Here is a 26,431-nt window from a genome sequence, read left to right as displayed (position 1 = left end):
CAAACAACTTAGAAACACAAGATATGGAAGGAGCCTGTTAAGCACAATGATAATCAATGGATAATTATCATCATCATCATCACCACAATTATACTAATATCGTTGATGGAAGATACTAGATATAATAAAAACATACATGTTAAAGGGGCAATTACAACACAAGATAGTGGACCATAAATAATGTTGCAGCGTTATACATATACATACAATGTATATACTGGACCAATAAATTTGTAAAGAGCTCTAGTATGATACTAAAACCATTCTTACCTGAGGGGACTGTTTGGTATGGGAGGGGAGTTGGACATGGGCGGGGCCGCCATGCGGTGCACACTGAGGGGCCGGATGGGGCCCCCGCCCATGCTGCTTCGCGGGCTCAGGGCTGGCACCGAGAACCGTCCGCGGGTCTTGGTCGGGCTGCAGACGGACGGATGGAAGAGAGCAAAAGAGAAAGTTGCGTGAGTGTGTTAAAAAGAAACAAACAGCAAGGGGGGGGGGGGGGGGAGGGTGGAGAGAAAGAGATGTACATCGTACCACTACATTGATTAGCTGTAAGTAATCACTTCCACTGATGTGTCTCCTGACTGAACATCCACCTTGAACCCAGGGGACGTAATCCCAACACCAGCTGGTCCTTCGAGCCCAGTATTGGGATTGTGCCAGGTGGAGAGGGGAACAAAAACATGACTCCTCTTTCATCGTTTGCCTCTGCACAAACCACAACATAAACTCAAGCAATGGTGACCAAGACTGTGCACAGGTGAATTTTGAAAATGCACAAATGTGTGTTTACATGACTTGTGTAAATACTGTAATTTGAATACAATGTACATTGTTCTTCCCTCTATAAATATGAATAGTCCCTGTTTTGTCTCGCTTCTTGGAAACTCATAAATGAGATGACAATTACAAGGAATGGATATGTCATCAATAGGATAACACATGGCCGCCACGTCATGTTCGATTCACGGACGATCGATGTCGCGGAAAATGAGCAATTATTGCACACATGGTAATACGGGAAGTCCAGAGTGAGGAACAGATGGTGTTCTTAGCATAACAATGAAGCGATTCATTATGAAGATTTTGAATAATTTTCAGCACAAAGCAGTAAACTGGGCAGTGATGTTGACTGACACTGAGTGACTGGTTTTGTGATTACATTGAGAAATTTTAGGGGCTTTTCTCCCTTTAAATCAGCCATGAATACAACCCACGGTTTGATAAAAGCAGCATAATCGCTTTGCCTTGAATTAATGCAATGTACAGAACAACTGCTACGGTAAGGGGATTTCACGTTCACATTGCCACTGTCTCTCTTTTTTTTAATGAATATAAGATTAAATACAAATGAAGCATGGGGCAAATGCATCCCTGAATGATGACTAATAAATGAATGATATAATAAATGAATGAAATGATGATGAATAATGATAGTAATAGTGGCCTCTTATAAAGCGCTGAAGTCCATCAATAATGATGCTCATGGCGCTCTTACATAATCAGCATGAACAGTTATATAATACAACCCTACAATATTCAAATACGATGACTAGAGCAAATGAAATACAAACAAGAATACACAAGAATGACCCCAAGAACAACAACAAAAATGATCATAACAAGTCTCACAGAAAGAAAAAAACTACTGATGAAATTACAGAACATAAGACAGGATAACATCAAACCAACTTGCTTCCTCTTGTCTCTCTGCATTTAACCCAAGAGTTGGTTTTTTTTTTTCTCTTTTTTTTTTGTGTGACTTTATACGAATGTTTCATTGTACTTCCAATTATTGTGTTTGTTGGAAATGAAAATAAATGAACTTGAACTTGAACTACTATCATCATCTTTCATGTTATAATTTCAAATTTGGAGTAAAATGGTAACATTTCAGAAATTTGGCATTGTTCCTATTTGTTGCCAAATCATACCTTTTCAGTGCCCCAAATGTAGTTTTCCGTTTCGCAGGACATTCATGCACCATAACCGGTGACATTTAACAGTTATGTTAATTAATGTAGGTAGATAAATATTTGATTTTATTCTAGAATGGGGTTTCACGATGAAATATAATTTGATCGTACCTCAAAAATTTACCTCTGAAATCCCAAACCCTAAAAACAAACAAACAAACAAACAAACAAACAAATCCCTGGATGAAACAATTCCAAATAGTTCATACTTCTTGTTCCTTAGCACAAGAATTGAAAGGCTTGATTCTACCCTGACCTTCAACCCCTGACTACGACAATGGTTTGTCCAGCCTATAATCTCAGTACACAGGAATCAAAACTAACATTGACCATTTTAATTCATAACTGTATGATCCCTAATTCTCAATGGCTGGTCATTTCCTTAAAGAAATGAATTTTTTAAGAGATCAAGTTTGATGAAATATTGCCAAAGATTCCTGCACTGCTTGTTTCATTAATGAAGTTCTAAGATTTTATTTTGAATTCCCTTTCAACAATGCTGGAAGTTGTACATCAATATGTAAAAACACCAGCTGTGAGGATTATTGGTAAGACAACACATACATGTATGGCAAGGGGATGTGCAGAAATGCCAAATGGGTTGAAAGTTTGTGAAATACAACTTTAGCCCATGTTTCACCGCCTGAGATTTATGGGTTTCACATCAAAGTGAGTAGGGAGCTTTAGAGTTTCACAACGTGAACGTTCAGAGGAAAAAAAAAAAACTGTTCTGCGCATGTGCAAAATAGCTGATCAATATGGGTGCATTTATACCTCCCGTCGTCTGAGTTTACACTGGGCATTCTGATTTATTTCTGCATCCACTCAATTCATGACGCAGAGAGCCATTTCATGCACTGATCATATGGGAATGCCGTTTTGCTTTTCATAGATTGCGTCCTTGCGTAATCTAAAGCTACTTTGCAGCACAACGTAGGGAGAGAGGAGAACAGTAAAAGCAATTTGTCTTTACGTCCACATCGCAACTCTAAAGCTCCATTGTGTGAGAGCACCACGACACGGTACTTACCTGTCGGGAGCTTTTAGCCCCTTCTCGCCCTCACTCGAGGTCCTGGGACGCAGCTTGTTACCAAACTTGAGCAGACTGCACAGAAAATGGACACGTACAGGTGATGAATATGGAGTCATGAAAGCAATAGTAAGTTTTGAATGTCACGTCATGACACATGTACATGTACAGCTGTACGACTGTTTAAAAAAAAAACAACAATGTACGTAAAGTAGTCACGAATACAAGTGAATAAACTTTAGATACTCAGTAGTGAATTGAGGTTGGAATGAAGCATCATACACTCAAACTTTATACACTTGTGTGTGATAATATAGAAGATCAGGTAAGATAAAAACGAGTGAATGCATAAATGGAGGAGTTCAAATTTGATTGACAGAGTCGCATGATAGCAAGTGAATGTTTGGAATCAAACATAAATTTTATGACTACACGCATAAATGGTACTGCCAATATAATGGAAAGTGTACTGAATAGGATAGAACAATCTGGAATGAAATGTGCATTGCAGTAGTCTAACATGAAGATGAGTTCACTGTATGCTTTGGTTAACTAGAAAACAAACACAAAAACAATAAAACAAGTAAAAAAAAGTATCCTGAAACCTACATGGTTTTCCCATCCTATCAGAAAGAACAGGGAATGACCACGGTGTACATTTTGTATACCAACATCGTTTTCACAGCATCATACACTGTCTACCAGTGTACAATTGTAATATGCTGTGGTAACACTGAAAGTCCTGTCCTCTTTACACAGTGTATTCTATAATACTGCAATGAGCAAATTTAGGGTAAGGCAATAGTCGGATGTTTTTCTCTTTTGTTCGGTTTGGCACAGGATAAACATAGATGAAGATGTACACTGTAATGTTGTGTAGCACTGTGTAAATATTACACTGATTATTGGATGAGACTGGTACACATGCCAGGCAGTGTGGAGACTGTGTGCTTTGGTATACGATGTCTTATGTGCAGTGTGACACAGTGTGGTTGGAAACAAGGTCATTGTGCAGGAAAAACAGTGTATTTCTTCAGTCTGTACACACTGTTACAGCTTTTTTCATTCAATGAAGTCATTGAGTGTATAGACCACACTGTGGCTAGTACAGTAGTGAGAACATGGGTATACCAAATACATGTACATTGTATGTCACATCCACATTGGACGAGTTTTGCATGGATACACAAAATGACACATGCATAAAATCTTCTGAGGGGGCAAAGGTTGAAAGGTGTGGCCAGAAGAGCTGGCCCTCTTTTTTGACACCAAGTACATTCTTCTCCCTGCTACATAAAACAACACAAAAATCTTATCCATTCATACTGACATGCAAGAAGATAAATCAAGAATATGCAATGCAAAATCTACAAAGAAAGTACTATCAAGATTTTAAATCATGCACTTAAAAGGAGAGGAGAAAAAATAATCAGATTAAACAACCCAATACATCAACAAAATGAGTTCAAAATCACAAACCACAGAAAGGCTAAAAACAACTCAATACGCAATTAAGTACTGAAGTTAAAAAAAAAAGATAAGGTAAGAGCAAGGACAGTCATGCATGCATACAGACATAACTGTTCCATTTCCCCCTGCACACTTCATAAAGACACTTGTAACTAAAATGTACACAAACTCAAAGGAAATTCTACCACAAAAAAGACAAAACTTTGAGGAGACTACCAAAGTGCTACTTATGGTATATTTTTGCTTTGCCAACATTCTGTACACATCGCAGTACACAGCAAGGTTGTGCGTGTGCAGGTGCACATGTACATGTGTAATGTACATTGTATGTGTGTATGTGTGTATGTGTATATGTGTGTTGTGCCTTGTGTGTGCATTTGTAGGTATGTACATATGTATGTTTGTGTAATAGTGTGCTCTACAACACGTTACATTTCATATTCATGCAAGAACAAGTGAATACCGGTACCAAAGCTACAATAAGAGAACATGTATCAACACAGGAATACATACACACACACACCCTTTCACCTTGCAATGCTAATTGAAAACTATGCATTTTACTTCTCATCACTGACTGGTTTACATACAGTATGTAATATGATACTCTCTTCTTACATTCACCATAATAAATATAAAAAAGGAAAGGAAGATCAAGGAAAGGAGACTTCACATTATTTCCAAGTACAGTTCGACCTCGATTATCCGGCCTCCTTTTATCCGGAAATCTCTATTATCCGGACGCGTTCAGGCAGTGAAGGACTTTTTTTTTCATCCAAAATTTGAGAAAAAAAAAAGGACTTTAACATCTTTTCATGGCTCTATTTCAGTAATTTCATAAGATGTGCATGATAGATTTCTCAATATCTATTGAAATGAGGTAAAACATGTATGATTTTCACATAAAGATATACTTTATTTTTGTGAAGAAGGGACTACAATTTTGCGCAGGCTAGCATACAAATGTAGATTACACCAACGTTGCGGGGTACGCTACCTGCCTTGCTGCCAGTGCACTGGGACGGCAGCTTGGACGGCAGCTATATACATGTACATTAACATTGTGTCTCCCATATCCGGCCAATTCGCTTATCCGGATGAGCGCCGGTCCCGACATGGCCGGATAATTGAGGTCCAACTGTATGCATTTCAGAATGTGGTCCATCTAACAAATTCCTATTTCCACTGCAATGGCGAGTTCATTTGCAAAGCACGACTGTGAAAGATAATGTGCACTACACGCACATATTCCCCACACAAGAGACCAAGAAAACATTGTTAGAGTCTAATCTACAGTACACGATAATACTATACAACTACTTGGATGACTGATTGCAAAATATTTAACAATGCAAATTATTGCAATACAAATAATTAATAATATCATAATTTGACATTTGAGATGAACTAAATGAAGTCTCACGGAAATGTATCAACATTGTATGCCAAGGTGGCATGCATACAGGAATGACCTAGAAAAGTAAATTTGCATTATTACTGACTTTTAAAGCATTGTTTTTGTTTTTCAGGCAAAAACACATTAAAACAGAGAGAAAGAAAGATTTATAAGACAGACAGATTAAAAAGAGAGAATGTAGTAAGAAGAGTATTTTCAGGAATTAGAATGCAAATATTTTGGCAGTTTAGACAGCAGAGATTTAGCTGGGAGGTTGGGGGTTTTGCACATGAAATGGCTTCACACTTCAAAGCTGTTCTATACGCAATCTTAAAGGGATCGTACAGTTTTGGTTGAGACCTAATTTCAGGTTTCTCACATTTTTTGGTGAGATAATGAGAAACCTCTTATGAAATATGAAAGAGCATGTAATTCTATGAGGAATTCAACGTTCATTTGATGAAAATTTGTTTTGAAATGGCTAAGATATCCAAAAAAGAGCGATTCTCATAAAGTGTGGGACCCACACTTTATTACGATCGCTTTGTTTTACTTTGTTTTTGGATGTTTCATTCATTCCAAACCTTTTCACCAAATAAACTTTGAATTCCTCTTAAAATGGCATGCTCTGTACAATATCATAAGTGTTTTCTTGGTATCTCACAAAAAGTTAAAAGTCCAATTCTCATCTCCACCAATACTGTACCATCCCTTTAACTAAAGCTGATGAAAAAAAAAAAAAAATCAAAAGAATGCCAGAAATGACTGTTGCTGTTTTTTTTTTCTTCTACATAATGTCTTGCATTTAACACTGAATTAATGCAGCATTAAAATGATGACAAGAGTCATAAAGACAAGAAGGAATAAAAGTAGAACAACAAGAAAAAAAGCGCTATGGGGAAAAGACGAAAGAGTGAGCATAGAAATTAAATGAAATATAAACTACAGGAAAAATTAGAAAAAGCAAAATGAAGGGAATGAAACACACTGCAATAAAAAAAAAAAAAAATGAGGAAGAGAAACATGTACAATGTTGGGGGCAGGGAAGCAAAAGTGTCATACATTAGGCTGCTGTGCCTCTACTCATTATTAAATCTCAGCACATAGCACATTGGCCTTCCATACTATCTGCCTATCATTGTATGTACCAGTTGATTGACTTTTACTATGCAACCCTGATAAAACCAACGAGGGTGAAATGATGTTCTCTAAATGAGCTCAGAAAGGCTGGGGCATCAGTGACGAGAATTAACCCGTTCTGTACGGGAACCTGGTGGCCTGTGCATTAAGTTCATGGGGATTTCAGAATTTAGTATGGAACAGGTTAACTCTCAACCTCTCAACCCTGTATATCCCACAAGATTATGTACACTGTCTTGTATAACCAGAAAAATTAAGTCTGACCCAGTATCATTACATATCGTCGCTGGGGTGACAAAACCTCGTATCTCAAAATTGTCACATGTTCAGGAGAGTGAAAAAACATGGCGGCCAAAGCACTATAGTGAATGGGAAAGCCTTCTCTTTGACATGTCATGGTGGCTTCATTTTTGGAGTAAGACAGTTAGGATTTGGCCAAGACATCACTTGACCCATTATTTGACCATTAAGCTAAAAAAAAATTTTTGGACATTTTTGAGATACGAGGTCTTGTCACCCCAGCGACGATATGTGTTTTGTTGGAAGATACTGTACATGTAGCTCTGAGAGAATATCAGTATTTCTGCTTCAACATAAGCTTTCCCATTAATAACAGTTTCACATCAACTTATTCTGCTCAGCTCTTCATTGCTTGCTCTTTTGTTGAATTGTATTACTTTAAAACATTTCTGTCCATCCTTTGATCCCTCCTCAGTTATATTGAGTAATATGCAGCTGTACAATGCAAATTGCAAAGAAGAAATAGATAAATAGAATATTAAAAACAAACACATCAACAAATAAACAAACTAGAAATGTCGCTACGGTGACTGGTATGCCTCCGCCATAATGCATGGTTCTCCTTATAGGTCTATAGTACAATGTCTTGACAATGTGTAATGACAGTTTCACATAATTGGCAATAAAATATGAAAATGACAGGCTTGTCACAAATGTGCTGAATGTTCACTTTCCTTGAACTAGGTTTAATTGGATGAATGACTACATTGCCAGAGTGCAGGTATTTGGGGATTGGAGGATTTTTACTTGACTTCTGACCCTTTTATACGTTTATGCATTAGGTGATTTACAGGTGGGTATGGAGAAAAAGTGTAATTTCAGTATTAAATGGTAAAATATTAGTATTTAAACCTGGTCTTTGACCCTTGACCTTTGACCTTAAAGTTCCAATGAGAATCACTGTTCAAAGGTAGAACATGCATGAATATGTAATAAGTTTCATGATGATACCTTGACTTATTTTCGAGATACGGAGGAAGTGGTAGAAGTGAAATTTAGCACTGTAACTTGACCTTTGACCTTTTTTTTAAAGAAACTTTTCACAGAATATAGGGTAATACATGTATATATCAAGTTTCAAGAAAAATCCTGCAGGCATTGCATAAATATGAGGGAAGTAGTGACATTTTGAGGAGTTGACCTTGAGCTTTGACCCCCTGATCTTTGACCCCTGACCCCAAAATTCCCTTGATAATCACTGCCAGTCAGTACATGCATATATACTAAGCTCCACGAGGAAACCTTGAACAATTTGCAAGATATGGAGAAAACGTACAATTTCAGCCTTTTGACTTGATCTTTGACCTCGACCTTTGACCTCATGACCCAAAACTCTCCCTGGAGAATCTTCATTTGGTAGTACACATATACACTAAGTTTCAAGAAAATACCTTCAGGCATTGCACGTATATGAGGGAAAGAGTGAAAATTTGTGCGTTTGACCTTGACCTTTTGACCTTTGACCTTGAGCATGTACACCTAAAAGTTGATAGGCACAACTTCGCCCACTTATACATATACATGCCAAGTTTCATTAGGATACCTCAAACGTTTTTTTTAGTTACGCTGTCCACAAAATTGATTACGGACGGAAGGACGGACGGATGGACGGAGGGAAGAACGGACGGACTTCGTGGCGGATAAAATTAAATGAATAAATTCATGGTCAGATAAATCGTCGCCGGTCACATGAACCGACGAATCACTCGATTTTGGGTCAAATTTTCGATTTGGAGATTTTCACTCATTTCGATAGTAGACATTCCATACTACATATTCTGAAATTCTCAGTGTGTAATTCCGTGTAACTTTTACGTAGTTATCACTTTTGTAGAAGTATGTAATTCCATTTGTGAAAATTATCGTTTTCCCCATAGACGCGTGTGTTAAACAATCAGGCGATTCGACGGTTCGGTGACCGCGCGTACTAGTACGCACCGAACCGACGAATCAGTGCGCATTGACTTGCGTGTAGTTTTTGAGATTCAACACTTCATTGACCGCGCGCACAGTGCGCGTACTATGTAATACATGTGTTGACAACGACAACGCTCAATGTACATGTACATATGGACACACATGGAAAATGACAACGTTCTTTGCAGACCGAAAATACATGCATGCAGCTCTTTGACGATTTCCCGCTTATTTGTTAACAACATAATTCGATAAAAAATTCACAAGTTAGAGCAAGAATTGAAGTCTGATGTACTACAAAAATAATTGGAAATTATAGACATGAAAGTGTAGCAACCATATTAAAAGTCAATAATGGGTTAACTTCAAACGCAATTTTCTCGAATTGTCATTCTTACGCAAACCTGAGGGATTCGTCGGTTCGTGTGACCGGCGACGAAATTTATGATCAGATATCAACATGAATAAGCAAATAAATGAATAAATAAAATCAATCTATGAAAAAAGACAGATTCAAACATTTTTTTTTTTCAGTAATACAATCACTTTAACCATCCTAAACTTTCCTTACTCAATTTAGCAATTCTAATGAAAATCTCAGTGATGTGTTGAATTCCGAATACAGTTGAATTAAAAGAAAAAAAAGATACTTGATTTAGACAGATCTAAAAATGGAAGCATATTAAACACCTTTGCAATGAAAAAGGGTCCTGAAAGTAGAGTACTAATAAACAACTTCTTTGTTTGTTGCATTCTTTTCTGAGATACCATTACCATTTGGTGCACACATATAGCTGGTGGCAAAACGGAAAAGCACGAGACTAAGAAAAAAAAAATGCTTAGTAGCATTATGAGTAAGATTCACACTTAGGAGAATTAGCGGGATACAAATCTTGAGATTAGCATCACAATTGAAATGTCGAGATTTTTTACCACTAAATCGGCAAATCCAACAAAATCTCACGCTTATTTCTGAATTACCACAATAATCTGCCCTACCGGGATCGAGTGAATGCTGGAGCAAATAATCACGAGATTCTACGTTCCATCATTCAAAGCGCACATCACGACAGCGCGCTCCACTCCACTGTGACGCGCAAGAACAAAAGGGCAAAAAGAAGCGCATGCAAAGAAGCGCAGTACGTATGTGTGCTACATTGTAGTCTAGCAGATTTTATGCATAATGTGCAAATTCATTGGCAAATTTTACCATCTGCCAAGCAAGATCTGGATCGCGATCATTAGCCAGCTATTTCGTCTGCTTTGTATCCATGCATGTAAATGCTTGCGATACGAGTAAATCTCAAGATACGGATCGTGATTGTTATCCCTCTTTTTAGTAGACGTGAATGCGGCTTTGATGTACAAATGTAGTCGGCAGCATCAGCACACTGTGCATGGAGGTTTCTCTATATCACCAGATACAATGAAAAGCTCCACACAAAACAGGCAAAGAATGGGAATCATGAGCAGCTTAGTGGTGTATTATATTCAGGAAATGGTCTCAGGGAAGCAGCATATATCGCCAACACCAGGAATTAATGGATTACAATTCGACACTTCATAAAAAACCACTGCTGACTTGTACATAAAGCTTTTTACAGCCAAGATATATTGTATATTTATGCAAGCACAAAAGCAGAAAAGCAGAGAAGAGGCGATATTGAGACGGGAGATTATTTACACTTCTAAAATTAAAATGGGGGGGGGGAGCAGGGAAGATTTAAAGAATTTCTATTTTAGGGTAGGGATTGAAGTGAAATTGAAATCAGGAAAACAATCATGAGAGTGTACATCTAAAGCCACTATTTGCAGTGAGATTTGTAGCTGTATGATGTTGATGTGTACAGAAGAAAAACGAGAGCCATCAAAATCTGCCATCCCGCAGGAAAATGCATAATAGAATGATACAATGTACTTTACACATAACAGACAACAATATCCAGAAGCAATTCAATATCTTCAATTTATGGTGTATGAAAAATACTTGATCCCAAATGACAACACTCTGTATAAAAACTACCAAGACTTATTCACCAGACACAGAAAAAACAACTATAACTTCACACAAAAGAAACACCATCTATTCAAACTATCTAAGGCAGAACGGGAACATTTATATTGGGGGGGGGGGGGGCGAGAGAGAAAGGGGGTAGAGACAGAGGGGCATTCACGAGATGGGGGTACCTTGATCTCCCCCGCGGAACAGTGGAATGTCCCATGCCGCCTCCCCCTTCACTGCATGTCCGTGGTCTCATAAAGGAGTTGGTTAGATTACTGGCCCCACGAACGCAGCAATGTAAGTGGAGGAAAGATGGTCACATGGTCATGCATATTGATCATCAGAACCAGAGGACCACCAGCGTGTCCTTGAGCAATCTACACCGATACACTAGAAACATGTGGCCCTGCATCACAAACCACCAAAAAGTTGCATGACCCAAATCTCATGTATGTGTAGGCTCAAAATTGGTGAAACGTGTCAACCTTATAAATGTTTAGACTTTTATATTTTCTTTAAAGGACAAGTCCGCCTTCATATACAATGTACATATGGATCGAGTGAAAGCAACAATATTAGTAGAACACATCAGTGAAAGTTTGGGGGAAATCCGACAATCCGTTCAGAAGAATGAATTTTTAAAGCATCTCCGCAATCACTGCTGAATGAGGAGACTACTGCAGTGTATGATGTCACATGCATACAACGGTATAAGGAAAAGAAAAAGAGAATTTCACAAAACTTTGTTTTTTGAATAAAGTGCACATTTCTTCAATTCGTTACTGACGTATGTTAAGGGAAATATTATTCCCCTTGCCTTCTGAAAGAGAGAAGTCGAGTGCTCTTTTGTTATGCGAGAAAAGTGAAAATATGTTGAATTTTCTTTATACTTTTTTTTATATCGTTGTACTCATGTGACATCACAAGCTATAGTAGTCTCCTCATCCAGCCGTGACTGAGCAGAAACTTTAAAAATTCACAACTTTTGAACGGATTGTCCGATTTTCCTCAAACTCTCAGTGCTGTGTTCTACTAATATTGCTGCATTCACTCAACCCACATGTCTATGAAGGTGAACTTGTCCTTTAAGGACCAATTCATCTTCAAGATATATTTAATATTTGGTACAATGTATCATGAAATTATTATTTTTTTTTTTTTTTTGGGGGGGGGCAGTTTATAGAACACTTTTTTTTTCCTGTGATTAGGAATGTCTTAGATGATCCTTTTCATTTCTTAAAAATCCTTTGCACACTCTTCTCTATCAACTCTAATGAATTATGAAAGGATAAAGCTATTTCAATGAAAGTTGGTATTAGCCAGCAATACAATATACATTGTACAGCTGTATCTATAAGAGTGTGCAAAATTGAAGCTTGATCTGATAATCCCTTTTATAGTGGCTACTATCAACTTTTACATCTTGGCTTTGTGTGTGTGTGTGTGTGTGGGTATTTGTGTCCCACTCAATGCACAGAACACCGATGGGTGAGATTTCCAGTAAAGCACCCAATAAAGAGACCCTAAACTTCAAAGCTTCTTTTCTCAGTTAATACTTTTCCAGAGGGTGTACTTTACCTTAATTATTAAAGGAAGTCATTTGTATTGAGTTATGTGTATTTGTCATTTTGAAGTCTTTGCTCCTACAGACTTTGCCTGTAACTATGCAAATCTGTGTCTGGCAACTATTTGCTGGTTTTGTGATGCATTGTCGCATATTCTTTATACAGAGAGTCTGATTTCTTTTTTTTTTATTACTTTTACTTTTAGATACAGTGTACAAACTCAAGCTACAATATGTACCTCCCTTTTTAAGTATTAGGCAGATGCCACGTTGTAACAAGCATATGACATTTGTAGATACACTACTGCATAAATGTATAAATGTATCCACCTAAATTCTTAGCCATGGCACACATACAAATGTATGCACTAGAAAAAGTGCTGTATGATTTCAAAAAACAAGTTTGGAATGAAAATGATATCATAATAGTATTGTATAAAAGTGGACACCAGTACAACATCCACGGCAGAGTACAGCCGAATCCCTGAATACACACTGAAGGTACTAATAGCATTGTTTACTGCAATGTTTCCACGGTTAATCTTGACAATATCCACCTTGTGAAAAAGAAAAAAACACTGATTTTTTTTCCTTCTTTATCTCCACAAGTAAAGAAAGGGGGAAAAAAAAAGAAAAGAAAGACAAAACACAGATATAATCTGTCTTGTCTTTGTGAATACACATTGCAAATGTCTGTATTGTTTTTAGAGGACACACATGAACAACTGCTGAACAAATGTGGAAATTTAGAAAATAATGTCTGCCAATTTTTCATAAATACAATAATTGTTGAATGAAATTGTGAAACCAAAAACACTCCTTAAACGTTTTTACAACCTCTTGATCACGAGCACGAAAAAGAGAAAGATAATTAGCAACAAAATATACAACTTGGAAGATAACTAATTAATAAAACCAGTGAGCAATATCCATCAAGTAATGAGAAACTGGGGACCATTTCAGTCCAAAGATTCTTTCCAAATGGTATTCTGTGCAAATGTTAAAAAAAAATTTTCAGTCTGCATCATGAGATCATAATTGTATCTCATACATAGTTTTCATGATGTGTTCTACCTTTCATTGCTACTGATTGACAAATTGCCCTACATCGACGTAAATAAGCACTGAATTGATCAGTGTTTTAGTAGTAGCCATGATAAAAAATCATGGGCGTACATACTCGAGCAGGATTCGAACCTACGACCTCCTGATCACCGGACAGACGTCATCTCCACTAGACCACCGAGCTTTCGCCTGACAGCAAGTATTGGATCTAATTCTTATAGCATGCAGCATGTACTGCATAATTATTCAAATTCATGAAATTCTTCCGTCGAGGTGTTTTCATTGCAACTGATTGACAAATTGCCCTACATCAACGTCAGTATGTATGCCCATGACTTTTTACCATGGCTACTACTAAAACACTGATTAATTCAGTGCTTATTTACATCGATGTAGGGCAATTTGTCAATCAGTTGCAATGAAAGCACCTCGACGGAAGAATTTCATGAAAGTGTTCTACCTTTTTTTTTGAGAGTTTATAAGGCCTGTGTTTTTGCTCTCCTCCTACGTATTCTTGTGGTACATTTTCCTTCCATAGCTCACACAACACCAGAGAAGCAATATAAAGAGAAAATGGGTTCTGGATCATATTCAACACACTTTAGGAATACATGTGACTGTAGAAGCCTTTATATAGAGAAGAGAATTGAAAATAAGTGCTTTACATTGACAAATTGTCTCCAAACGCTGTGATACCGATGTGAACTTTTGAAGGTAATCAAATTTTGTAGTGAACTCAACAAAACATGTTTTGTGGTTCCCAACAGAGGTTTTTCTACAGCACAAATCAAAAATGATAATCTACTTTTTTTTTCACTCCCTTTCCTTTATATAATGATAAAGATCAAGTGAGAATCCTTTTTATTAAACTCATTTATGATGTTAATGTATCATTCTGTTGATAGGCTACAGATCTAGCATCATATCCTCTTGTTTTCCTTTTTTTTTTTCTTCTTTATCTTCTTCTTTAGTGTAGGTGGGTGTAGTAAAAGCCAAAATAAAACTGCAGCTAGATTTGGTGGTAACAGATTAAGCATTTGAGGGGTATTATGTGCTGGTCCATTCTATGTTTTTGCTTCAGATTTAGTTCTCATAACTTTTCACCTCCAATGTACTTCTAGCTGAAAACTTGCAGGAAAAAAAAAAAAAAAAAAAAACCTTTGAAAGCAAGAAGACTTTAACAGTCCCTGTGCTCTGATTTTGTTAAGACTGAATAAAGCTACAATTTAAAAGTAACACAATGGCAGCTGGCCTAAATTCTCCTTGTTTTTGTTCTTCTTTCTTACACGCTAGTTCAAGTCTTAAACTCGAAAAATCATGCCTTCTCAAAGGATGCCATGAATAAACAGGACCAGTTTGACAAGTATCAAGCTTCCTTATTGACAAAATAAGAACACAAAATAAGACTGCACAATACCAGTACATGAAAAATACCTTCATGACAAGTCAGACCAGCAAACTGCAAATCAAAATAAGAACTCACTTTACAACTTTACACTGACATACATAACATTGAACAGTGAACTCCACAAAGAAAAGAAAAGAAAAAGAAGGAAACATATAAAGTAAACTTCACACAAGTACAAACACAATCAGCCCACTTTGTGCTTGGCCATACAGTGTCGAAAAGAAATTGTATGACCACTTCCATTGTGCAATACAATTAGCACAAACAATGACCATCAATAGTATAAAATGTAAATATACATTTCGGCGCACTCTCGTTATTTAATATGAGATATAGATACGGGAAGATATCAGCGTCATTTTGCATGGCACTGTATTTTTTGGGACCGGTGAAATATCCTCTGGATGAAGCATCTGTGCATCATCCCATATGCCTCTCCTCCGATGCAGACCTGCCAACTTTTTTTAAAAGCCTTTCAGTACTTTGATGGCTGAAAATCGGTCATTTGCACCTTTTTTTGAGTGAAAATCAGTAAATCCTCAACAGTGTAATAAAATATATCACAGACAATAATTTCTAAAATCAGTAATTTGCTTGTAACCTTCAGTATTCTTTTCTAATTCTAGAAGAAATTACTGAAAATCAGTACTAGTTGGCAGCTCTGCTGATGGTGTAGACTGCATTGTGGTGCATATGAGTACACCAGGTTAAACTTTACCGAGTGTGCTTCAACATTCCGTGACTGACTTTAAACCCTAATCCCACTGTGTTTTTTGAGGGACATGAAACCACCGGAGGGGTCTTTTTGGCCCCCCCTTCAGATCCCGGTCGTGGATCGCGCGATCCTCGCAAAAATTTGCGCAAAGGTAGAGGCCAATGTAATCTACAAGACTGTATAGTTAGATTTTTCAAATTTTAATTTATGTATTTCATATCAATTAATCTATGGTAATTTATGCAAAAAATAAAGCTCCAAGACTTCTAATTTTTGGTGATCATATTCTTTTCAATATCCTCAACAATAATATTATTGAAGTAAAAATTTGGCTTCATAGTTATTGCTTATGTATTTTATTGTTTATTGAATTTCTTATCTATTTCTGTTTTTTTTCACTTTTTGTTTTTGTTGTTTTTTCGTCAAAATTTGTTGCAGAAACTTTTTAAAGCATAATCAGGCTAAAATAAATTATCAGCCATTGAAAGTAAAAATAATTTTTTTATATGAATTAATTGCAAAAACACAATTTACATTGGATTTGTACACAAAATCACGTTTTTGAGCAATTTTTGGGTCAACAAATTTTTTTCAAAGGGGTGTGGCTTCAAAACAGTATGGCCGGGAGCGACAAATTTGGTCTCAAACGTTGCGCGATACTTGAAAGAAAAAAGTCATAAAATGTCGTGGTGAGAACATCACGCGTTGCGGAATAATCACGCGAAAGGTCGAGGGGGGGGGGGGCAACCCGTGGGAATAGGGTTAAGTGACAGTCCTTCCTTGTTTCTCAATAGAAAGAAGAGCTCATCTACCCCTCCCCTTCCCCCCTTTCGCACTTTTGGAATAAGACACAGATTCATGAGAGCAACATGCAAACCTCCCATATGGAATAAACAGTGAGCAAGACAGCACCAAATTCACCATGTGAAAGTGGCTGGCGATCACATACCCAACGTAAGATCCGATATAGTTACTACACCACTTCCAGTGAGCTATAAGTGAGCTGAAAGTGTTTGCATTGTGCAGCCGCAAGTACAGGAGGAAAAAAATAATAAAGGGGAAATTAATAGAAAGGAAACAAAAAAAGAACAATAGTGTAGAGGTGTGATTATCTAAAGATAGCTTTAATAATCAATCAACTCCACAACCCAAACATGCCATTATCTATAAATCCATAGGATTACTAGATATCAGAGCTGAAAGAGCTGACATGGACTTGAATATATGAAAGATTATGAGAAATGAAAACAAAAAAATAGATTATAAATCATTCAAAAATTAGACATTAACATGATAAAAATTAAATTTCTTATTTTTGCCTATTGCAACATTATATAATTTAACCACATTTTTTTTTTCATTACTAGTTTTCTATCTTACTGTTTCATTCGTTGTTGTTGCTTTTTTCCTGCTTAAAGGCATAATTTACCATTTGGAGATGAAACAAAAACCAAGCATTAGTGCTTTAAAATAGTTCTAAAATGTGAGTTAGGGATAGAAACAACCAATGTAAAAATTTGAACCAGTATAATTGATGTTAAGTGTTGTTGAATATACAAAATGTGAACAATAGTTATATAATAAAAGTGTTTCGAGACTACGCCATCTACAGTTATGGTTTAATGAGAAAAATGGTGATATCTCCTTATATTTTAGGTTTTATTGCAAAATTTTATGTGGTAGGATGTTTTGTGATACAACTGATCGCTACATATGCATCACGAGTGATATCTTGAACATTTTTTTAAATCACTGTTTCCAAAGGTAAACGGGACCTTTACGACCAGAGAAAGACTCTGATGTGTGGCCTATTCTACTAATTTTTTGAATATGTTATTTGTGTTCATATTCTCTCCCACATAAAGTTGTTTGTCAACGAGTTATCACTATTTTGAAATGTCCAACCGTATGTCCAACGGTATGATATATTGTATGTCCCCCCCAAAAAAAAAAAAATAAAAAAATAAAAAAATAAAACGGGACCCTCCACAATGATATCTTTAAAAATAGTGAATCAATCTACATACAACTTCAGTATGGAACTGTAACTCATTGTGAACATCTTACAGAAAACCCCATTCAATTTGCTTCAGTGGTCAAAGAGAAATGAGAAATTTTGAAGAGGATGTCAGGAATTTCTTTCCTCCAAGTTCTGTCTATTGTATTCACACACAAGAGCATCAAAGTGCTAAACTTGGAAGAATCAGACTCATGACATGCTTTCCAACAATCAACATTTCTCTGTGACTGCTTAACCAAATTGAATGGGGTTTTCTGCAAAATAGAGCTAAGATGTTATATTTTAAGACCCTAAAGTAGCATTTAGACAGTTTAATCATATTGGGTGTATCAATGCAAAAATCTGATTGTATTTTTATTTTTTTTGACATACTGTATAATAGTATGTAGCTATTGATAGAACTATTGTAATGCTGACTTAAGAATATAAAATAAAAATGATATACTGTAAAAGGGGAAATATCCATGGTGCAAAAAATTGTCGTGCAAAACGCACGACCAGACACGAGTGTGGAGAAAAAAAACAACACATGCTTGCTATTACCTATAGCAGGGCTCGACACTAACTTTTTTGTTTGGTGGCCCGATGGGGCCACCAAAATCCTAAATTTCAAATTTTTGGTGGCCCGAGAGAAAAATTTGGTGCCCCCCCCCCCCAAAAAAAAAAAAAAAAAAAAAACATTAGAAGTCCTGTTTTATCCAGTCGTAGTAAGAATTGGAAGTTGGACATACATCTACTCATAAATAAACCTCAACAAACTCGCAATACTCACTCTCAGGCACTCATTCAGTCCTTTTCATCCATCCTTTAAACAAATATAACTGCTAATTTCCGGCGCAAAAAAGTTACGAATTAATTGACGTACTTTTCAAAAAATTTTGGTGGCCCGAGGCGGGCCACCAAATTTGCCCTTTTTGGAAATTTGGTGGCCCGACTTTCAATTTTGGTGGCCCCGGGCCACCGGGCCACCGTTAGTGTCGAGCCCTGCCTATAGTGTACCACTACGTAATGCCTCGAGTCGGAAATAAAAGCGTGGAATTCATCTTATTGACAAAGCACGAAAATATCCACTTTTACAGTACACCGTACGCTCATGTGCACGCAATGTGCGCCCACTTACAACTACGAAGTGTACCAATTTGTTTTGGTTTTGGGTTTTTTTTTTTGTGGCTGTGTGTGTGGTTCATTACAAAGTCAAGAAAATAAACTGGCTCTGTATGTGAGAACATACAAGGAGACCTACATTGTGAATATCACAATGAAGATAAACACAAAACATATATATAAATTTCACAATAATTTTCTATGATATATGAAATCATTTATGCTATAATTGGTAAAATTATCCTGTCTGATGTAAAGCATGAGAACACCCAGACCTCCCAACCTTTCTCACTGAAAAAATAGGGATGATTTGGCTAAAAAGTAGGAATTAAAGAAAGAGCAGTTCCCATAGGAGTGCGTAATAAAATATGAAACTCCTGAAAAAAAAAAAGGAAACTCCTGTTGAAACAACAAAGCTGGGAATGGTCAAAATTCAGATTCTTTCCTCAAAGTCAGTAAGGTTGGGAGGTCTGCAACATTCCTTTGACACATTCACTTCATCGGCTTTGTGGGACACCACAGACATTCTCTCTCAGATAACTCATCCCGCAAAGAAGCTATAGTGTAGTTGTTAGACTTTTGTCCACCAGTATGTTTTGATCTACATGTATATATCCTGATGGATTCTGACAAGGATCAGGAGGGTGTTTCATAAAACTTACGAACGACTGATTCTGATGTGTTATACAAGTTCTGATGTGCTATACTTTAAACTAGAATTTCAATAATTCAGCACAAGAACCGATCGCCAGTCGTTCGTAACTTCAAGAACAGCCCCCCAGGGGGGTGTTTCATAAAGCTGTTCGTAAAGTTACAAACAACTTACGAGCGACTGGTGATCAGTTGCGATGTGCTATACTTACTAGAATTTCAATAATTCACCACAAGTACTGATCACCAGTCGCTCGTAAGTTGTTCGTAACTTTACGAACAACTTTATGAAACAGGGCCCGGGACTTATAAATGTGCACCAGCAGAGCAAGTCGATGCTAATCCAATGAAGAATCCACATGTACGTGGTGCAGAGAATGAACTGTGTGAATGTACACATACAGGTACAAGCTACAGCTTCTTCTAATGTGCAAAACCTTCAGAGAACATTTACAGTCTCCGCTCACACACGTGATGCATTGTTGTGTCATGCTTAAGTGAAGTCATTATTACATTGAACTTTAGGTTCTCATTCAAACTTAGCCACCAAGGAAAAATTGCAAAGGGCGCCCTCTATACAAACCTCACTGGACTGCTGCTACTGGCGATGACGTGTTCCTCCCTCGGTTGTCCCTCCTCCCCCTCGCTGCTGACGCGCACCCGCGAGTTGGAGCGCCCGGGGCCCTGCCGGTTCGGCACCGGCATGCTGTCGCAACGCGTGCGCCACGAGGGCCCCAGGGTGTTGGCCTGCCGACGCCCGCCGGATCCGGACACGCCCTTCGGGTCAGATCCCGCACCGGAGTTGATGGTGCTGCTATGGCTGCGTGGCCTCATCTCCTCTTGTTGCCGTACCGACCGCATCGCTCTTTGGAGAAACAGGGAGAGACATCACACAAAATACCGTGGTCAGTAAAAAGAATTTTATTAACAAAGGAGTAAAGTTACCTCATGAGGTTTGTTTGTTTGTTTGTTTGTTTGTTTGTTCATTTCCATCTGAGAAGATGGCTGGATAGCCCATAGCAGAGGGTTATTAAAAAAAGCTCACTGTCCAACTGTTACCATTTAGAATTTGGGGACATTCTACAAAATGGCTGCCAAGACAAAAAGGCAATTTCTAGAATGTCAAAGGCAAACAGAAAAATATGTGATCATTCTGTTTCACACTTGTTACCAGTTGTTTCACAAGGAATAAAGTGAAGAAAAAAAAATCAAAGAACATATGGAGGAGGTGACATGTCATTGATATTAAGACCAAACAACAACAACAACAAATCCAATCAGTATCAGGAATGACACCTGAGAGCAACCTCATTACAGTGCCTAATATTAGTATGACATAAACACAGTTTTATATATATATGACGACTAGGCGGAGGACACCATCCTGCAACTTAAACACCCCATAAAATTTGTGACTTTCTATACAGCATAGTGATATGTACGTGTAAAGACATATAGAGGAATTAAAGCCTGGTTAACCCATTGAGGACGAGCTGACTTTGCTACAACATGCATTTACCCACAGACCCCTGCCTGATTATACTCAGGACTAGTTTTCAACAGGTTTAAACAGAAATCAATCTGAAATGAGAGTGTGAAAAAAGAGTACAAGCACAGCAGTGAAAATTTGATCGAAATTGGGTAAAAATCGGGGAAGTTATACAATCGAGACGTTTCACTAACTTTTAAAACAATTGAAATGAAAATGCATGTAACTGAGCTGATGATGTCAATACATGATAATTTTTCACTGATCATGGAGAAAAAACAAATGATGAAATTTCAATTTCAAACATGATATCATTCATGGCTGAATAACTTCAGAATATCATCCGTTCTCCTTTCTGTCTTGTCTCAATAGTCTCTCTTTATTAGTTTCATTGCTGTTCTAGTCTCGTTTCATGTTTATTCACATGTGTGTACATGTATGTGTGTCTGTTTGTTTAAAACTATGTGTTCTCTGTGGGCTTCCAGACCTTTTTTTTTTTTTTCTACACCTCTTTTTATTCTTTGTCCATTAACTAACTTTTCTATTGATGTTTTTTTTACCTGAGGAGCTCACATTCTACAAGCTTCGTCTTTTAGTGGGTCCCCCCAATTTTTTGCAGATTGCGTATTGCTATTTCATTTTCATCACTTCAGTTTCCACAACAATGTATAATTACTATAAGGTACCACAATCATTGTATACTCTTCTCAGTTTGCTTTGCTTTGCTTAGGAAACGTTATTCTCTGTTACCGAAGAAAGTGAAATGTCTTTGTTCTCGTCCGAAAATGATAAAAAAATTGAATTGAATTGAATGACTTTTTCTGTCTTCCTCTCGCTTCCTTTCTGTCTTTCTTTCTCCCTTTCTATCTCTATCTCATTCTCTTCCTCCAAAAGAAAGCTTTCAGTATCGGGGGAAAGAGGATGATCTTTCACATTTCTGCCCCATCCTGTCGACACATCATACTATCTATCTTTTTCATCTCGCATCTAATATCATCCGCACCATGCACTTAACCCGATACCCGGAGGGATCGCGGTCCCAGCGAGCCACTCAAGCCTCTTTGACAAATTGGAAGCGGTCACAGACAAGCGAGGCAAGCAAGAGGGCTCAAACAAACAAAAAAGAAGAAAAGACTATAATATGAAACAACATGACAGCAACAACACTACAACATCTTTAGCCAAATTTTCTGTTAGCCATCTTGGCATGCAAAAGGGCAGTTTCTCATTGCTTTGTGATATTTGTAGCAGATATCAGATAAGCATTATGGATTATGATGAGTCTGTTGCACTTTTTTTCACAGTGTGTATTGTCTTCTTAATGGTCATCATATCAAAGGTATATTGGATTTATTGTGTATATTCCAAACACACAAATGTATAACCTGAAGTGGAAGAGAAAATAATAATAGCAAAGACATCAATTCAATGTTTTTATTTCTTTTATAACTTTTTTTCTAAGAACCTACGTTTTCACATATTGATTGCCAAGTATACTTTAGCTCTTGTATACTATATTCATATAATGCTACGATATTTCTCCGATCATATGTCTATTGCCCTTTCTTGCGTCACTTTTTCTCACTTTCTCGACACACTTCTTACGAGTTCGCTGTCTCTGTAGAACGTCTTGTCTGTTCTGTTCTTTTCTATTATGTTAGCTTTGCCTCATTTTGTCTCGTCTCATAGTCAACTCTCCATTGTATTGTTACTCCTACTCCAGTCTCATTTCATGTTTATTTGTTTGTATATCTGTCTGCTTTTGTTGATCTATCTTTCTAGTGGGCTTCCAGACTATTACTTTTTTTCTCAACTGATGTTTTTCCTCCGAGGGGCCCACAATCTACAAGCTTTGTCTTCTTAGTGGGTCCCTCCATTTTTCGAATTTGCATAATTTGTATAATAGCTTCTAATCACTTGAGTTATATGATAGTGTATAATTATTATAAGGTGGTACAATCATTGTATATACATTCTTTCATGTTATACTTTACGCACCTTAATTTCTGTTATCAAAAAAGTGATGTTCATATCTTTTTTGTCGAAAATGAAATAAAACATCCTGACCAAAAAAAAAAAGACAAATCACTAGATTCATTGGCTTTACAGACTCGAACGTCTTCATCTGCAATGGACACACACATCTTCAGCTGAGAGAATGAAACCTTCTACCACGAATTGCTTTTCTCCTGCCAAATGCCGGAGAGATGGAATCTCTGCATGTTGGATTTGAACCCAGGACTTCTTATTTCAGAGACAACAGCATCATCCACTATGCCACAGGTCTTTTTTTGTTTTTGTTTTGTTTTGTTTTGTTTAGTTTTGTTTTGTTTGGGGGTTGGAGGAGTGGGAGTACTTACTCAGCTTTGTGGATGCTCGAGGTGGGGGTGAGGGGGGGGGGGGGGGGTGAGGATGGGAGTACTTACTCTAAGGAAGCTTCGTGGATGCTCTGGGCGATGACCGTGTCTTCCACCTGCATCCACAGCTCTCCCGGTCCCGTCACCGCCTGCCTCCCGACCTCCATGAAGAAGAAGCAGTCGGAGTGACCGCAGCGACGAATCGACGACAGCTGTGAATGCAGAGAAAAGAGAAACAACAAGTGAAAGTGTGTGTACCACACAGAGATATTTTTATAATTTGTTACTATAATTATCATCATTAACATTACTGTGTGTGTATATATACTTTGATATGTTTGATTACTTTCATTTTGTTGCCTCCTCCTGGTACACCTTTTCAGGGCTCACTGTTTGCTCAGCCCCCACCCCCCCCCCCCTTCCCCTTGCTGTTACTATTTCACTCTTTTCCTTTCTTTTAAATATCCCTCTGTTGTTCCTTATCTTCTTTGATGTTGCCTCCCTATTCATCCTTTTCCTTCAATGGTTGCCCCCATGGTCCTCAGCATCATTACTGACCCTCCTCTGCCTTTTGCCTGTCATCCCTCCTCTGCCTTTTGTCTGTCCACCCTCCTGCTCTAATCCCCCTCCCTTTACCTGTTGGGCTCCTTGCCCGTGACCTCCCACCCTCTCCTTTGTTTTCTTTGTTCTGTGTACCCAGCCTGTCCCTGACTGTTCTTGTTGTGTGTAGTCCTTATACGTGATTCCTGTCCCTGCCTGTTTGTCATTTTGCCTCTGACGAAGATTCTGCTAGGATCGAAAGCTCAGGCCCCTTTTGACACCTTTTACTCCATTGGCTCGCCCTCATTGGATAAGCAGTTTTCAGCAGCTTTTTCTTTTTTTGCTACACAGAGAAAGAGTAAGAGAAAGAGAAGGGAACAATTTCTACCCATAGAAACAAAGGAGCAGTGGAAAAAAAAAAGGATTAATCAAATACTTCGCTCAAAGAGAAACTACAATGTACATCAACTGTCAATTATGTTTACTACAATGCAAAATGAATGCCTGCCATTGCAAACTGAGTAGTAAAGGCTTCACTAAAACTGGACTGGATACTCCCTTAACACATTTAAGACTAATCCCAGGCATTCTAGGGCCGGGGTGAATGGTAAATGCGTGTTATAGAAAAATCAGGTCCTCTTCGATGGGTTAAAAGACTGATACCAGTCACTATAATCATAAATGGAAATTACATATCAATGATCACATCATAACTGCTTCACATTTTTCTCCTTGGCTTGTACGTACATGAAGTACTATTGAACACCATGTAAAAAGTTGTCAACAATGGAATGATTGTAATGATTCTTCTTGGAACAGTTACACGTCCTACATCGTTCCCCAAAATGCTTGAAACTTTTGAAATTCTGCAACTTTTTCACACGTGTTTTCGTCCAATTGCCATAAGGCTGCGTTCACATAGAAGTATTCAGTATTCGCTATTCGGTATTTGCTATTCAGTATTCGCTATTCGGGCCCCGAATACACCATCACCCGCACCGTCAACTCACCATCCCATGCAGTGAGGATTTCTTCCTCCTACATCCTAGCAAAGCTTATTTAACAATTTCTAAACTGCATCAGAATGTCAGTCTACATGCTTATTTTTGCTAAAGGGCAAATCCAGACCAAAATTGTCATTATTTCATAAACGAGAGACGGTATACGCTGCAAGAAAATCGAACAAGTTCGATTCCCACTTTGCTATACTTTTCGCAGCTATTTGGTACTTTCGAATAGTGCCCTCCTATGTGAACCGGTGTGAGGAAATCCTATTGTTCGATTCAAGCTATTCGCGTGCCCTCGAAAAACGAGCCCGAATACCCGAATAGTATACTTCTATGTGAACGCAGCCTAAAGCTTTCAATGTTCTGTCTGACAAACTACATTCAAATTGAAGAAATACTGAGTGCAATACCATGTTTTATCTCCCTGCCAATGTGAATGCACCTACGCTGATGCTCATTCTATCTATACACAATTGTTCGTTGTGGGGCATATTTGCATTTACTACGGCAAGAAGATAAGGACGGAGTCACTGCCCTCTATGGGAGACGCAGCAAATGTAACAACAGGTGGCTTGGCACCTTTCTTTCCCTGACATCTTGATTAACTCTATATCATTCTTTGTTCACAATTGGCACACATTCAAGAAGGCTTTCTTTGCCAACTGGCACAAATGTCCAGACACTTCATATATCTTGGACTACTTAACATAACAATATCTGAATTTTGGAGCTTGGGTATTTGTTCCAGGTTCATCGTGTCACTGCCGGCAACCAGGGACAGCCTGGTGGTAGTGTAGCTGCCCGGAAAGCAGTAAATGACAGGTTCGAGTCCCACTGGTTCCTTTTTTCTGACATGTCTGTTAACGGGCAAGTCCAAGATATCGCGCACCTTACGTATGGGACATTCAGAGATTTCAAACCTCTGAAAAGTAATGAAGGAGCACTTGGATTTTATTGTTTATCATCAGGAGGACTGGTATCCCTGAGAAGAATATTGTGTTTAAGTTTGATGTCATTTGACCTTGGGTTAATGGTTTTATTAAGAAAAATATGCCAACTTACGTATGGGACCAGAGAAAAACTGGGTTTTTCAAAATAAAGTTTGAACTGAAAATTCTCTGAAAGTACCTTACTGATCAAGTTCTGTTTGGAAGTGAAGAAAGGTACAATACTGAAGTATCTTTCAGCAAAGTTTCACTGCAAAAGAATAAAGCATATTTTCATGAAGTTGGTTTAATTAACGAAAGTACACCTTACGTATGGGACATGGCTCAACTTAC

The 26,431-nt window shown here is 37.7% G+C and overlaps 1 protein-coding gene across 1 annotated transcript in view; it reads right to left on the bottom strand.

Annotated features, from left to right (window-relative positions):
* LOC140240279 (uncharacterized) overlaps positions 1-26,431 on the bottom strand; it is a 67,197-nt gene that overhangs the window by 10,881 nt on the left and 29,885 nt on the right. The window contains exons 4-9 of the mRNA XM_072320062.1: positions 23,674-23,816; positions 20,342-20,623; positions 16,933-16,986; positions 11,417-11,506; positions 3,007-3,081; positions 271-417 (exon numbers count right to left, since the gene is read on the bottom strand). Of these exons, the coding sequence (XP_072176163.1) occupies positions 271-417; positions 3,007-3,081; positions 11,417-11,506; positions 16,933-16,986; positions 20,342-20,623; positions 23,674-23,816 (791 nt within the window). The remainder of the gene's footprint in view (positions 1-270; positions 418-3,006; positions 3,082-11,416; positions 11,507-16,932; positions 16,987-20,341; positions 20,624-23,673; positions 23,817-26,431) is intronic.

This window comes from Diadema setosum, chromosome 16 (assembly GCF_964275005.1).
Source record: "Diadema setosum chromosome 16, eeDiaSeto1, whole genome shotgun sequence".
NCBI lineage: Eukaryota > Metazoa > Echinodermata > Echinoidea > Diadematoida > Diadematidae > Diadema > Diadema setosum.
The sequence above is the reverse complement of the archived record's forward strand: the minus strand, read 5'-3'. Positions and strand labels throughout refer to the sequence as shown.